The sequence below is a fragment of the Aythya marila genome (genome assembly GCF_965140915.1).
Source record: "Aythya marila genome assembly, chromosome: 12".
Taxonomy (NCBI): domain Eukaryota; kingdom Metazoa; phylum Chordata; class Aves; order Anseriformes; family Anatidae; genus Aythya; species Aythya marila.
This window is the reverse complement of record NC_139053.1, coordinates 5,878,311-5,895,515: the sequence shown is the minus strand read 5'-3', so window position 1 is coordinate 5,895,515 and position 17,205 is coordinate 5,878,311. Positions and strand designations below refer to the sequence as shown.

At 33.7% G+C, this 17,205-nt stretch overlaps 1 protein-coding gene across 11 annotated transcripts in view; it reads left to right on the top strand.

Moving 5' to 3' along the window:
- RPGRIP1L (RPGRIP1 like) overlaps positions 1-17,205 on the top strand; it is a 74,141-nt gene that overhangs the window by 46,926 nt on the left and 10,010 nt on the right. For all 11 annotated transcript variants that reach the window (XM_082769785.1, XM_082769788.1, XM_082769784.1 and 8 more), the window contains 2 exons: positions 8,482-8,665; positions 14,690-14,774. In XM_082769785.1, coding sequence (XP_082625911.1) covers positions 8,482-8,665; positions 14,690-14,774 — 269 coding nt within the window. The remainder of the gene's footprint in view (positions 1-8,481; positions 8,666-14,689; positions 14,775-17,205) is intronic.

The window sequence follows — 17,205 nt, the reverse complement described above, 5'->3', positions numbered from 1 at the left end:
AAGATCTTTGTCGTATTGTTCCATGCTGCCTGTTGTCTTCATCGCCACATTTAGGAAAATGTGTTTTTCTACTTCCTTTGGTGCTTCCTGAGGAAGGAGAGAATAATTTAATTTGTCAAGGCCTGTAGTAAATCTGCTGTGTTTTATTGCAGTATGGTGACTTGATGGAAAGTTGTTAAAATTGCATAAGCTTGGCTTGAATACATTTCAATGCAACCAAATGGATTTCTTTGACTTCACAATAATTTTAGAGCTAAAGATTTGTTTTCAGAAAAATTTGTGCATACAGTATCCGGTCACTTCAGTGTACTGTTTTTTAATAGACATGGACATTATTTTTTTTTTGGCACGGACAGTAATTGTATTCTTTTGGATTGTCCTTAGAACCTGCAATTAATGAGCATAAAGTCATACATACAATGTATCCCAACATAATACAAATGTGGAAAATTTACTTAAAGAAGTATTTCAAGAGCATAGTTCTCTACAAACACAAGAATATTGTATACTTTTATAATGTTCACTGAACAGTCTTGAAAAATAGACATCTATTGTTTAATTGTAGTACTTCTAATAGTTAATACTTCTCTACTACTGGTCTGTCTTAGCCTTCTTTTAAAGGAGTAAGGGTATGCCGTTATATCAGCCTTAACTTTTTTAATGTTCTGAAATATGACATTCTAGAGGTAGTTTGATTTTTGTATTCTGTATTCAGGTGAAGGCTGTGTGAAATCTTACAAACTATCAATGTCAAGTAATGCTTCCTATGATAAGTATTGCTCCTTTTTCGTAAGTTGTAGAAGAGATTTAGAAATGCTACCACTTTTATAAGCTGAAGAGATATGCAAAAGGTGTTCTTGAAAATGAAATTGCATGGTATATATATAAAATAGTTATTTTTTAATTTTTTCCTCTCTACCTGTGAGAACTAAAGTGACTACTACTCGTCACTGTTAAGTCAAACTATAATAGGGTCGATCTATACATCCCTAGTACTCTTGTATTTTATGAAAATTATTTTAAAATATTTTGGAGAGGATTTTGAGTGTAGATTCATTTCAGATTCATTGATTTCTGTCATCTCAGATTTGTTCTTCAAGTAACAGTGCATGTTCAAGAAGGGTAGATAAGACAACAAAAACCTATAAGCTATTAAAGCAACACAACTGATACAAATTTCAGGTTAAAGTTATGCATTGATGTATTTGAAATCTTTGCAGAATACAGCATGTGACAATTGAGATCGAATTCATATTTTTTAAAAGACTAAAAATCAGTGCCTTTTATCTTATGAGATAAATATCCTGCTGGTAATCAAACACTGTAAATAAGACTTGTGATTTTTAGTGATCGTTATGCTAATTATCCTATGAATCTGAGTTGTATGCCAAACTGTTTAAGCCGTTTAAGATCATACTGTTTCTTTTTTGCATGTTGCAAATCAGACAGTCCATGGTTATTTCTTAGATATGTTGATCATAAAGGGAATCTAACAGATTTTCCAGTACTTAGCTATACCACTTGCTTCTTTCTCTTTTCTTCTTGTCTATGATGTATAATTAATCATAGATTACTTCATTTTGTTTCATTTCATTTACAACATTTATGAGGTTCACTTTGTCGGTATGAAATGCTTGTCCCCTTCTTTCCTTTCCAAAGTGGCGTAATTAGTGTTAGCATCTTTTTTAACAGGCTACATAAAGTTTAGTGGCTGGATTAAATCAAGTCATTAACATAATGTTCTATACAATTTGCCCCTATCTCTTTTCGTTTCCAGTACATCAAAGTGCCACCGAGTGCCAGTGTAATTGGGCCTTGCTAGCTTGTCAGGTTCAGTCAGGCTGATGGCTGCTGCTTTTACTAAAAAGCTTCCAGGCATGATAATTAATAGAGAAAAGAAGTCTGAGAAATGTAAAAGTTTGGACAGTTCTCTATGAATATTTCATACATTTGAATAATCAGAAGTTAACATTATCAATTTGATGTATAATACATTGATTAAAAGCCTTGTTTCAGATCCTCAAAATAGACATCAAAACTGGGAATTTGCATTTTCTGTGGCATGGTCTTTATATTTAAAAAAAAAAAAAAAAGGCTTTTCTCTCTCATCCCTCCTCCCCTTCACCCCCATGCCTACGCTTTATCTGTATAGGAGATGATAAAGCATTCGGTTATCACAATAAAATTTACTGCTGTCAGCTTCCAAGTTTTCTTAAAATGTGCCCATAAAGCAATTACTGGCAAAAACAATGTATTCTGTGGTAGTCCCATTCCTTGCTTTAGGAGTGTTTACGTCTCTCTTTTTCATTGCTGATGCTGTGAGTGCATTATCTTGCACTAATAGCAGTTTATTGAAAACTGTCCTTATTGGCTCCTGCAAGGTTACATCTCTGGGTCTAATTAATGTTGACATTAAAGTCTCTCTTAAACACTAGTAAAAAGCAACACCAATTCCTTGTGGCTCACCTGGAAAAAGAAATGTTATTGAAAATTTGGGTAGATTTAAATATAAATCCCTATATAAATTCCCTATATGTATAGGGAAACAATAAATACTTTTCCTTTTAAAATGTCATTTTTGTACAGATAGCTAAATAGTACACATCCTCCTATGAAATACCTGCATTCATCAAAAAAAAAAAAAAAGTGATTTGGACGCTGTGTTACAGTTTTACCTTGTGTTTTACATTGTGTTACAGTTTTAAACTTTGGTTTCTTCAATTCCTCTTTTAAATTTATTTTCTGCACAACTTTAATACCTTTGGTGGACCTTCAGGAAAATTCCTGAGTACTCGATGCTTGTCTTAAACCGGCCTTTTCTGTGAATACCCAATCTGAATTTATGGATCTAAAAATTTAGGTTTTTAATATTACCCTGTGTTGTTGAGTCGCTGTGATTCTACTTTGTCATAAATACTAATTCTTTAGTATTCTCTTGGTCTTGTCTAGATCTAACCTTAGCTGCTTTGTGCTTTCTTTTTTAAGAAACTAGGGAAGTAAGAATATTGCACCAGTATATTTAATGAAAAAGGAAATAGAATTTATGAAATAGAGCTGTTAGTAAGTAAATGGTACTTTAGTAAAAGCTTTATAGTCACTATTTTCAAAGAGTACCGATAGGTCTAAGATTAAAAATCAGCTTATGCTGTTCTCCACCTTAAAATAATTGTTGGCTACAGCATGGTCACTATTAGGCAGGAACTCAGGTGAAAGAAAGCAAGCTTGAAGGATCTGGGAGAAGCCTAAGGTTTTTTTTGTTTTTTTTTTTCCTACTGATAAAAGCGTGATGTGGACCCTGTTTGATTGCGTATTACACTGAAATAATGAATTTACAAATTCTAGTGCTTGACAAATAAACTTTGAAGTAATAATTAAAAGCATGTTTACAAGCCATTGGTCTTGATGGGAGAACTGAGAGAAAAGGGAGAAATAATACCAAAAAACAACAACAAAACACAGCTTTTAAAATGATTCAAAACCGCAGTCTTCAGTCTCTTAAGACTCTACCTTTACCTTAAGTAAAGGTAACACATTACTTTTTGAATAACAATTAAAGCTAATCATTCAGAATGCTAAATTCAGTAAAAAGACTTAAGACTGAGTATATAAGCCCATAGGAAAATCATCAACAGGAGCCATTTTTAACCTAGCTGGTAATGTTTACTGTGGTTATGAATATGAATGCTCCTCAGTTCTCACTTGGGAGGCTATATTTATCAGAGCTCATTGACATGGAAGTAAGTTACGGTCATTTCACAAGTAGAAATAAGTTGTTGTTTTTTCTAATTGGAGGCCTAAAAAGCATAGCATGGGATTTGAAACTAGACTTGAGTTTTGATTAGCTGCAACATATCACCAAGCAGAAGTTGTTGCGTGCTATGGGTAATATGAAAGAGAATCAATTCCATTCATTTATACGCATCTATATGGTCCCCATACGATACTCTAATGGGAGGTTGGAGAACAGTATCAAATGTTATATATTAAGCCTCTAAATAAAAAGAACAACTGTATTAAAAATGTGCACTTTGATATATTCTGTCACTATAGTTACCCTCTTAGCAAATGAAAATGCTATACTGATACCTTCTTCCCATACTAAGGCGTTTTTTCCTAAATGGATTAACTTTCAAATAGAGATTTTATTTTATTTTATTTTATTTTATTTTATTTTATTTTATTTTATTTTATTTTATTTTTGAAATCAAGTTTATGATCCGCATATAGAAAAATACATGCATATATAAACAGGAATCCTCTCATGTTTGGTTTTGTGTAATTTTATATAATACTGCTTTTTTATTTCATCCTATTTCTGTAGCTTAAATGTTGATGAGTATTAATGTAGCTGAAATGTACGAAGTAACAGCTCTTTAAATTGAGAATTCTTCTGTCTTTTATGCTTATTCACCTAAGGATCATGCTTGCTTGTGAAATTAAAGATATTTTTAATTTACAAAGCATTTGAATTAAGTAATTGTGTGATGAATTTATATTGATATGAAGCTAACTGGCTTTGAGATTTGATATTTGTTGCTCATTTTATCAGTTAAGGAAATTTATATCTTAGCGGTCAAACAGGTCCGGATATATTTGCTTTTATTTTTATTTTTTTTTTCCATTTATTATTTCCCAGAAACAGTTTATCTTTACAAACTCTTAGTTGAGGCACTGCTGCAGGCAAATTGCAATAAGAAATGTTAAGAAAATAAATCATCTTCGGGAGTAACATTGAACAGTTTTATGTTAATTCTTCAGAAAGGATTGGGGTGGCAAGCCATTTGGAGGCAAAAAAGACAATATTTTGTTCAATTGATCAAAAGTTAGTATTATGAGCAATGTGCAAAAAGTTCAGGTGTGTGGTTGTGGTTGGAGAGCTTCAGATCCCTCAGTACCATAGTATTTTCTAAAATATTTAGTGTTTTGTACTGAATTAGAAATGGTCTTTTCTGGGAAAAAAAAATACGGTGAATTGGTGGGCATGGTACAGATTTGTGCAGAAGAGGCAATATTCAATCATAGAATTGTCTCAAGCTGTAGCAAGTAATTCACGCCTTTGAAGATACTAAAGACAAAGTCATGCTCTGAAAATGGTCACTTTGGACTCTATGCGCTAGAAAAAAAGGCAGCAGAGATGTGCTAATGCAAAAATTATCACAAACTGTTTTCTTCTTTAGTGTACTCCTAGCTCTAGAAAGAGCTGATGGGATTGCACTGAACCTTGTTCCTATGCTAACCCTGTAGTGTTGCATTCTCCTCCCAGCACACGGCAAAGGCCAGTGATCCTGTGGGAAAGCCACGTGCCTTTCCATTCCTCCCAGTAAGTCTGACTCTAAAAGAGCTATAGAACAAGGAGAGACCTCCTTGCCCCTGTTTTTTTGGGGAGATTCTAAAGTGCATGCACTTAGGTTAAGTTCCTTCTGTTTGAAGAATGGACATAGTTACATCCCTCTTTATTTCCTCACATTTACACACTTACAGGGAAAACACATAAGTAGAGGGTGTTGATCCTGATATGAAAAGTTACTGCATTCTGAACACCAGTGCAAACCTTTGCTTAAATATCCTGACCAAAAAGAAAACTGAAATATGGTATATACATCTTTTTGAATATGGTAGTCGACTTGCTATGGAAATAGACTAAGCTTTATTAATCTCAGATATCAGACAAATGAGAAAAGTTACATTGGGACTTTAAATTCTGATGTCATGTCCAGTGCATTAGTACTTGACTTAATCCCAGACTTTGTTGAATGAATTCAATGATTCTTGCAAATCTTTAGTTAATGTTAGTTACACATAGTTGATATTGAATTGCACAGGAAGAGAGAATATTTCCACAGACTAAGAATATTTCCCATGTTTTGTTTTTTTGTTTTCCTGACTTGAAATAAAAGCCCTGAACCAATTTCTGAGAGCCACTCTTTTAAAGCATTTGGTATTCTCTATTTTTATATGTACTTCCAGCCTCTCTGTTAGAGGAAAAATCATATTAAATTGTTGTTTTAAATATTAAGTTTAAAGAATAATTGTATTCACCTCAAAATAGAATTATTTGCACAAAGTAATTGATCTAGACAAACTTTCCATTTTCACTTGCATAGTACCTAATAAATAAGAACAAGTTGAGGAGGAAGGGGGGGAGGGAAGACCTTAGGAAAAGAAAAGAAAATACTACACTATGCATCACAGAAGTGTAATTGGTTGTTGTTAAATATTAATTCCTATCATATATTGGATACGACATATTTTCACCGCGGCTACATAATATGACCATTTTTATATTAGTAGTGAAATACAGCTTTGCTGCTCTTAAGCACTTCTGTATTTTTATTTGCAAATATTTTAATGAGCTTGTATTCTCTTTTATTTATGCTGTATCTTTGTTTAAGATTAATAAAACCAGACCTTAAAATATTTTTGACTGTTTAGCTCTAAAGTAATTTTTATTTTTTTTTGCAATTTTGTAGTGGCATGACTCGGTTATTTGTTTTGTTCTAAGTTAACAAAGTGCCATCAATACCTGATTTATTCTGCCCTCCTAGAAAAACTGCAATATTCTTTGCCTGCAGTGTGCAATTACAAGGGTTAAATATGTCAAACAAGTTTAAGTTACATAAAAGAAATACTTTGTAATACAGGGTATTGAATTTGGACTTGATTCATAAACTACTTGTCTGTGTACAAACTAGTTTGACATAACTACTAAATACTTTGGGGCGAACAAAACCATTCAGCATATCACTTTAAATACAGATGCTCATACATCTGTTCAGTGCAAGAAAAAAGGAGTTGTTTCTGAAGTAAAATTAGACAATGGAGCCAATTTCATTTTTTATGCATGTGAATGTAGAGTGCTTGAGGTTATTAGTTGAAACTGAGTAACCTTTCCAGGCTTTCATCTCTTTCTTTTCAAATTTGAATATGAAAAGCATATTCAAGTCAAAGACCATCACTTTAATGACATTTGGCAGTCATTTGATTTATTAGATTTTGGAAAAAAAAAAATTCCTTTAAATATTTCATCATTCTATGCTAATCCTAGTAATATTGCCAGCTGAAGCCGTGTACCTGTATTAGTGGAGACAGAATGGTGTGGAATTTTCTCTGTCATCCTAGTAAAATTTCCATGAATCTACTGAATAATAAAACAACCTTATTGAAATATTCAGATTTGGGTTTTTAGTTAAAGTGTCTTAGGATACATAATAAAAGGAAATGTCTTTTGAAAGGAGGGGGTAAAATTACTTCATCAAATATTGAAAGGGCTTGACAGCAATGGAAATTGTTCTATATGATGGATATTTTTACAGTAGGATACACCTGCTTTTCAGTTTGATTAATTATATAATTTGCTTGGAAAAGCATAAGCTATCTCCATAATAAATTAGAATATTGATTTGCAGTTCTAACTGAATCTAGAAAGCTGATCTTTTGAATATAATTTTACTTCAAATGATTTATATTTACCATAAAAATTTGTCAGAATATTTCCAAGTAGGGGAAATAATTTTAATAAAGTTATGAACTTGAAAAGAACTCAATTTTTTTGACATTTCTGAACTGCAGGGATCTCTGTTTATTATTTGAAGAGTCTCATCTTTGAATGCTCACCTATGTTCTCCAATTTTGAAACCATAGTGGCTTTTCTTTCTTTTACAGAGTTACTTAGGGAAATATTTGTGACTCCTTCTGATGAGTGTGACATTTCCATTTAAACACAATAAAATTTATTAACATTTCTATGTACACAAATAATACAGATGTTGCTGGGTGGTATGAAACAAGTTCATATGAGTAATAGAAAAATGTCATTATAGTTTAAAAAAAATATTTTTTTTATATATATATGATAAAGGGTTCTGATGAAGACCAATTGGGATATTACTTTTATTATCATGTTGTTAATTTTACCTCTTCAATGCGCATTTGATATTACTAGAAAAGTTGAGTATATGAAACTGAGTTCCATGTATGTACAGTGTTACTTTACATGCTTAAGTACTTCGTAACTTGATGGATTTTCATCAAAATAATTGTAGAATAGTCTGCAGTAGGCACCACATCTATTAATTTTCTTTCATTGTGAAAACATTGATACCTGGTATTGCTTAGACTATTTCAAGCAACTACAGGATTAAGATACAAAAGACTTTGTTGTGTAGCTAAAAATAACAGCAGCTGAAGTCTGTGGTTCAGATACCATTTATAAATGCAGATATCCTTAACTTAATCTCCTCCAGTAGAGTATGACTATTGTAAAAGTATTTCAACACTGCATGTAAATCAGGATCTGTTGCAATGATGCTCTTGACTACAAACCCTGGGGCTTTAGAATCATATTGTGTCTATGTCAAAATCAATCAAGCAGTGTTAACCATTCAAAATACCCAGTGATTTACATACATGTATATTTGTTTTAGTTAACACTTCAAGAAATGAAAAATATTTTTATTGCGTTTGTGGTTTGTTTTTAAATAGGCAACTGAAAAAATCCGGATTGAAATTATATCACTTGGTCTTACTGAGTCACGAATTGCAGCAGATGAAACAATACAACAGCTGTTTGTAGAGTGCAGATTATACAACTTAGTTGTAGAGGAGACCCCAGTGTCACTTCCAAAGCCAACAATTGGTCAGAGGGTTCACTATAACTACAGCAACGGTAAGTATAATGTCTTTCTTCTTTCCTCTCTTAAATTTTGTCTTTGGAAAAGCCCGTCGATATCTCCTCTATGTTATAGTTGGATTTGTCTGTGTACTAATTGTATTTGTTTTGTTCCTGGATAGTTTAGGAAACATTACAAGTGTTTTTAGAAATGCTAGGGATGCGATTAGCAAGTATAAAATCAATTGTTGAAGTAGGCTGCTGTATGAAGTGATAACATTACAATATATGTAAACATCCTGTTAGCCTGTAATTTTTTAAGTTAGATTTTAAATTACATTTTTAAGATTTTAAGTTAATTTTTAAAGTTAAAGTTACGTATTCTTTCTCAAAGAACATGAGGAAATGATGTTTCTGTTGGTACGTGATGATACAGCAGAAGAAAGGCATTCCACATAACCATGTACAACAAATACAGTTCAAAAGAGAAAATATGTAATTGGACTAGAACATCACTAAGGAATATTCAGTGTTCCTTTAATAAGAACTTTTTGAAATAGGAATTATTTAGCAATGTCTAATACTACTACGTTTGTTTTTCATAGAATCATAGAACGGCTTGGGTTGGAAGAGACCTAAAAGATCACCTAGTTCCGACTCGCCTTCCATGGGCAGGGATGCCACCCACTAGATCAGGTTGCCCAGCGCCCCATCCAACCTGGCCATGAACACCTCCGGGGATGGGTCACCCACAGCTTCTCTGGGCAGCCTGGGTGTCCTGGTTTCAGTTAGGACAGAGTTAATTTTCTTCCTAGTACCTGGCAGAATGCCAGCTCTGTCCTAACTGAAACCAGGACACCGGGCCAGTGCCTCACCACCCTCTGAGTGAAGAACTTCCTCCTAACAGCTAATCTAAATCTCCCCTCTTTCATTTTAAAACTATTTCCCTTGTCTCTAGTTATCCTGCTTGAGTAAAAAGTTATTCTCCATCTTCCTTATAAGGCTGCAGTGAGGTTTTCCTGGAGCCTTCTCTTCTTCAGGCTCAACACCCCCAGCTCTCTTGGCCTTTCTTCACAGAAGAGGCGTTCCAGCCCTCTGATGCTCTTTGTGGCCCTCCTCTGGACCTGCTCCGTATCTTCCTTGTACTGAAGGCCACAGAAAGTGGGGCCTCACAAGGGCAGAGCAGTGGAGGATAATCATCTCCCTCAACCTGCTGGCCTTGCCTCTGTTGATGGAGCCCAGGATGCAATTGGTCTTCTGGGCTGCAAGTGCACTCTGAGTCACGTCAAGCCACATTTTCTTGACCATAGGGTGACTGCAAATTTGAGAGGAAATATAAAGGCTGGGGCACAATATTTTGTTAATTTTGGTAACTTTGAAAAAGACAGTCGTATGCCTTTATTTACAAAACACTGCAGACTGAATTTAATTCACTGAGGCCTGCCTGCTTTTAAAAATGTGAGATTTCTGACATCATGTAAGAGACATTAGACATCAAGTAAATAACTTTTTATTTTAACAATGCTCATCTTGCTAGTTGCTGTAAACACTTTTCCAAATGTGCTAGATAGGAAGACATTATTGAAATCAAATTTGTAAAACCTCATTGAAATAACACCTTAAGCCAATAAAAGAAAGCTGTCTAACAATTTCAATTTCTCATCATTCTTGAGTTCTCATTGCTTTGCATATAAGAAGCATTCAGGAGGTACAAAAATAAATTCTTGCACAATCTTTTGATTCCTGTGCATTTTGGGTATGATCTAAGCATAATACTAGATTTTTTTTTAAGTACTGACTACACAAAGTAGAACTAGCAAAACATAGCCAATTTAGGGCAGATACATTAAAAGTGGGAAAGTAGAAACAGAGATGAGTACAAGATGAAATTTCAGTCTCTTAAGACAACGATGAAACTTAAATGCATTTCAAGCTGGGATATTGGAAGACACTATTATGCTCTGCAGAGTCTGATGCATAAGGCTAATTCATGAGCCTAATTCATAAGGCTTTCTGAACTGGTAATGCTGTATTATACTATTTCTGCTAGTTAAAACTTGGCTTGATAATTGATCTTTCTGTTTGCTGCTCAAGTGTAGAAATGTTTAAACTTCAAAATTGCCTAACAAACAAATATCAGAATGTGGTTATTAGCAGCTCCAGGCTTGTATTCTGCAGCGTTATACTACCATGATTATTAATTGCAGAGTTGTGCTTAGATAATTGGTTATATAATTTTTACTTAAGGTTAGTTTTGCATATAAGAGAAGAAAAATCCATGTCTGCTGTTTGATAATGTCAGTTGGAAAGCTAGTAAGGTAGTAGTAATGAAATCTGCATGTGTGTTTACTATGGCTTTACTGCATCTCTTATTTCACACAGAATCACAGAATTTATTTGTCTAATATTGTGTTATTATGTCTAGCTAGATTTGAGTATGTTGAATATTTGAGGTTAATTGAATATTTTCTTTAATAAAAATGAGATTTGCATGGGGAGAAAGAAATTTACTTTGAGATTTGAAGGAAACTGATAGTCTTCTAGATTTTGTATAGAAAAAAAACACATGGTAAATCCATAAGTAACCTAAGAAATCATTAATTATATATAAAATATTTTTTATTATTTATTACTTGAGCAGCTTGAGTGTTTTAAACGTGTTTTAGATGATACAGAAGGCTCCATTAGATTCTTTGTATAAAAACCAGATGTATTGTTTCTATACCTTTTGCATATCCTTCACTTTCATTGCTTCATATGTAATATACCAGAAGATTAATGGAATCTTGCTGAAAAACAATAGAGTAGATCTACATTTATCTGGACAGAGAAGACCTTATGAATTTCCCTTTTCACAAGTGGTTAGAGTATGTAATTTGACATTAATTACTTATTTTGACTATGACTTTTTGAGGAGAGGAGGTGTTAAGAGTTATCAGAATACCCAAGAATGCTCCCAAACACCCTAATCCCATGAACTCAGAGAAAAGGGGAACTTCCCAAAATGTGCTTACACCATGATTCTGTCCTGTAATTTATTTTAAAATAAATAAATAAAGATTCACATCTTTGATAGGACTTAATTTGTGTATGATGTTAGGAAGTGTTAGAGATCATTATAAGCAATGTGTTCGTACTTTAATTTTTTAACGTACTTTAAAATTGTGTGCTGGAAAATACTTACAGTCATGTCACAATAGATAACTTTAAATTGAACGTAATAGCAGTTTGCCATCTGAGAAACATTGGGAATCATCAGTTGCTTCAGGAAAACAAAGCTCAGTTACACTCATATAAATGCATCTGTTGATATTGGACTCAATTTCAGTAAAAGGAATACTTTCCTTGTAAAAGTCACAATTACGTTAATTAACAAGGTAAGGACAGTTCATAAATGTTAAGAAAAAGCTTTCATGTTGTATTAAATATGAAGATTTAACTACAAAAATGCTGAGATGGCAGGAAAGCTACTAGAAGGTAACAGAAGATGCAAGATGTGCCGTTTTTACTGTATGCAATGATTCTAGAGAACAGACAGCAGCAGAAGAAAATTTTCTGAAATCTTCCAAAGATTTTGAGTTCCTTAATCAGACAACTTTCTCAGTGAACAGGTGGTTACTTGGACAGCCCAAAGTACAATTTCACCAAAGGGAGTAGGGAAGGTGGGGAGGAAGATGATGGGTTTTATTTTCATTGAAAATAAATTTCTGAAGTTCCATACCCTTAAAAAATGGCTGGTTTCTTCAGAATAATTCAAATGAAAGGCCTGGTATCAGAAACATAGTCATACTTCTTGGTGTTTATTCTTGTTCTCCATTAAGGCTCAACACAGTATGAGACATTGTTTTTCCATCGTTGTAATGAACCTCTGCTTCAAAACAGACTCATTTAGTTCTGTTAGAAAGTGAATTATGAAAAAAGTATGTTGTAACACAGCCAGCTATGTTAATGTTTAGAATTGCAGTGGCTTTTAACAAGGTTCAGGGGCATTCTAATCTTTCAGGTTTTAATGCTTCTTCAGGACAAATTTAAAAATTATAATTTTAGATGCAAACTGTCACAAGTTAATTTTGGATGATTTTTGCAATTAATTGGATAGAAATATGAGATGTTCCACGCCTTGGAGCAGTGTTATTATTCAGTGTTATAAGCAGTAGTTAGGGGTGATATGAAAGTATGTTATTCATCGTTATCTAAAAATGTAAGTTTCTTTTCACTGCAGTTAATCATTTTTCCTGATTTGAATGGAGTTCTTGTGCTGAATGTTTTACTTGCTAGTATGAATTTTTCCACTGACTGAAGTGAATTCAAATTCTTTAGGTTTGTAAATAGACTTCCATGTAAAATTGTTTTAGATACACAATTAGTAAACTTAGGAAGTTCCAGTTGGAATGCTTATGGGGAAGGGAAGAGTCTGTGGATGTGACAGCTCCTTTGAAGTTCTCTGGCTGTCCATCTGTCTCCCTGCTGCCTCCCCATCACTTCCTGTGGTGGCCCCAGGAGGACTTGGCCATGAGAGGAGCACATGTGGAAAGTCATCCACATACCCAAAAGAAAAGCAGATGGCAGTAATAGCTTTTTTTTAACCTGTCCAAGAAAGTAACAGTGTTGTGGGTGGAAATTAAGGATCCCAAGATGGAACACCAGTGCTTTGCTTTCTACTAGTAGGGAAAAAGGTGTTAGAAAAAAAGGTTCCTTCCATTGAGTGATTCAGATCCTGGCTGTTGTCTGAAAGTGCTGATTTCTAGTAGCGGTTCTGCTGGCCAGGCAAGAGTTGAGGAGCTTTAGGCAAATGGGAAGAACAGTGGCTCTGCATGATGTGCTTCCTAGAAGGACTTTGATAGGGATATGACCACCAATAAATCCCTTTGCAAGGAGTTAATTTGAGCCTTCTTATCTCTATATTGTATGCCTATATTCCGATACTCCCTGATCCTTGCTGGTAATAACTTCTGTTTATACGGATAAGTTTACTTTGGATAGTAGAGGAGGGTATGAAATTCATAACAGATTCTGTCAGCACAAAGGAAAAGAACCCTTAACATGATGTGCAGAGTGAAGGAAAGGTGGAGATTGTCATATTTTTTTTCCTGCAGTGACAGAGTGAGCCATGGTAGGAATAAAGATGCTGGAATTTAAAGAGAGCCGAATTTCTAGCTGCTACTCCTGTTCTCTAAAATAAATGCAAAATGTTCCTAGGAGCTATGCTTATTTCCCAGAAAGTTATATTTCTGTCCTAGTATTATTTTTTTTTTCAGCTATGTTTCTAACTTCTTTTTAAAAAACAAAAATGTGTAATTCCTTTAACGTTGTTGTTCACATCCAGAATTTTTTTATAGTCCTTCACAGTAGTTTAAGTTCTTCTAATACTTGTAGGCTGATACCATGTGTGAAAAAGAAGTGACTTTCTTAATACAAGATTCCCAAAAAAACGTTGTAACAAATTTCCTAAAACCCTGTTTCGTATTATTTTATTGTTTGTCCAAATCTAGACTATTTTTCACTCTAGGTTATATTAATGGTACAAAAATTAAACTCTGGGTCTCTTGTTTTTATTTTAAATTAAAACAATAAGAGGCTTTTAGAGCATTTGCACACACTCCCCGGTCTGTGGATTTTCTTCCGTCCATTGGTCTAGTTGTTTCTCTTATTGAAATATTGTGGCAGGAAAGGAGGATTAAATTACTGAGGCTGTCAAAAAGGACAAGCGTTCTGCCATACATTATCATTATCACTAGCTTCCTCAGTGGAAGAAAATGCGCTAAATCCCTTCAAATACAAAGCAGTAAAGACCACTGGCTTTTAAAATCATGACTGCTATTGCCATTAACAGAAAATGACAGCTATGTGGCATGCTTAGATGCTGCTTGTATCTTTTCTGACAGCGTGCACATAGAACCGCCGGTGACATGCCATTAGATCACATGACCTTTCAAATTTGATTCTAGCGTTGTTGCTTTTCCTTAGGAAAGACAAGGGAATGAAATGTTTATTTTTCTTTGTTCTTTTCTTCACGCTTTTTCTCCTGGAAGATGAAAAACAGGCGGTAACTAATTATATTAATTCCAATTTGCTTTGCAGTGATACATGTGGATAAGGCAAAAAATCGTGCAAGAAGAGAGTATCTCAAGTCTATACTTCAAAAACCAGATCTAAACGCTGACAGGTACATATTAGTGCTGAAAAACTCCATAAAAGGTCTTTGTAAAGAATGCTTTACGTTTTGCCATTTGGCTTGCCTTGTTCTTTGACTGTATTGAGGAAATACCCAAGAGAAGTTAATACGTAACTAACGAACAAGAGAGAATTTTGTTTCAGCTGGGAATTATACCTATGTTCTGATGTAGTGATTGATAATCGTTTCTTCCCTGAATAGGTTTGTGTGACGTGGAACGTTGCTATCTCTCTTAATGTTGTTTTAGTGCTGTGTTTTGTTTTTTGTTAAGTCATGTTTCACAAAAGAGAGATTCTGTCTTCAGCATTCTATCAATGATGAACTTTTAAAGCACATCTATCACAGTAATACGTCTTTTGCTTTCTGAATTCGAAGAACTAAAAGTATAAAAGCTTCAGAAAGTATTCCTTAGCTCTGGAATTTCCAGAAGCCTTGTATATAAATTGAACCTATATAAAAATTGATTTAGTAGTCAGCTATTGTATTTATACTTATGAGAAGGAGTATGGATTGGTCTAGTCTGAGCTCGTAATAATAAGCTTGTTTATTCAGATTTTTTGATTGAGATAGGATGCACATTCCTTTGAACACATGAATAACAAATGCTGATTCTGTTTACTCTTGAAGGTCAATCTTAATAAAAATGGGACTATTATTAATTTAAAGGTTGATTTTATTTGCAGAAGAGGAGAATACATTCTGACTGTGCTTGAAGTATAGGTGTTACTTGTTTTTGTTTTAAAATACTTGTTTATTCACCAGACACAGATTCACTCTGCAGTAGGACAGACTGGTCCATCTTCATTCTATTTCCCTTCTAAAGTTGAGTTCTGTTCCTTGGCCTGTTAACAGATTTTACCAAGATGTAGCAGGGAAAACTGTGAAATGAGCTTTGTGGGAATAGGAAATATCGCACCGAAGCATTTTGAGGTTGAGATAAATATTAAAAAAAAGTCTTCATTCTTTAAAAAAAGCAAAATATTTTGGTGAAGCAAAATATTTGCTTTACCATACAGAATGGGAAAATGCTATATTAAGAATTTAATGATACTGAAGATAAAATACTCTTTTTTTTCTCTTTTTTTTTTTTCTTCCCCTTGGGGATAATTTAGTGAAGGAAACTAGCTAGTCTGTAGGTTGCAATTTCACCAATAAATACTTAGGTATCTATACTAAATATTCACCAGATCTAATGTAGATATGTTCTATTGAAAAGTTAATTTTTAGTATGAAATAAGTAACAGCAGCAAGCTTTTTCTCCAGAGCAGAAGCATTCATCTTTTATTTTCACCATCATATAATGTTGTTACAAGGTAGGTTGTTTTCTTTGTTGTCACGTGGAACAAACTGTTCTGTGGTGAAGTTTCGATTTGGTGTCGACTGAACAGCGAGGCAGGAGGTTCATCAGTAGTCCAGTTCCCTGCCTTAGCCTAGCACGAGGACCACCAAGAAACAAAACTTATGGAAAGATTCTTTTACACCAAACGTTTTCAGCTCTGCGCGTTTTTAAACCTGGCCTAGTTCTATCTTCAGCACATGTTTTCTATCACAGGCCTTACAAACTAGTATCAGAGCTTTTTCAGCTGAAACAGGAACTGAACTAAACTAATGCTTTAAAGATCAGGAGACCAAATTATCAAGGATATAAATATCATTGAAAATTGTCTGCACATGGGTTAGCCTGACACTCTGTTGGTGTTTGTACAGTGCCAGATTATAGGAGCAAAGTCAGTGTATTATGTGTTTAAGTTTTCAGGTGAACTTTTTTTTTTTTTTGTCACAAATGTTGTTAGAAATGATACTCATAAAGATTAATTCCATATTGGAACAAACACAGGTACCTTGTTTGCTATGTTTTTTATTCCAAAAGCAGAGTCATGTTGAAGGATATCCTTTGAAACAAATGAATATTCTCAAGTGTTAAAAGAAAAATTTGAATAGAATAAATAAAATTACTGCTAAGCCAGAACTCCAGGTGATAGTCCTATAATTGAATTGGGGACCAGTTAGACCATGAGAATAATGAATTTCACAGCTTTATATTCTTTAACTTTATACTTACAAACAAATAAATGTATATTAATGTGGCATTTATATGGGAAAGTATGTTTATTTATTGGGAGTGTGGTTTACTGTAAATTAAAAGATAAATTTTCTTAAAAAGAAGTTGCTTTTTTTTTTTCAATTGTATATCGTGTGGAATAATCATGATTTTTGTTGTTGTTGTTTTTTAATGTTGATTTTAGTTCCATATTGGAATAAATGGCTTTATTGGCAGGAAATGCAAGAATATTCAGTATTTAACACTTTGTGTTTTCAGCAGTATAAATAATCAAGAAAATACAGTGCTAAATAGAATGATATAAAGTCTAAAATACATGAGCATGAGATGGTAGGAGACATGGAGGACTCTTGAAATCCT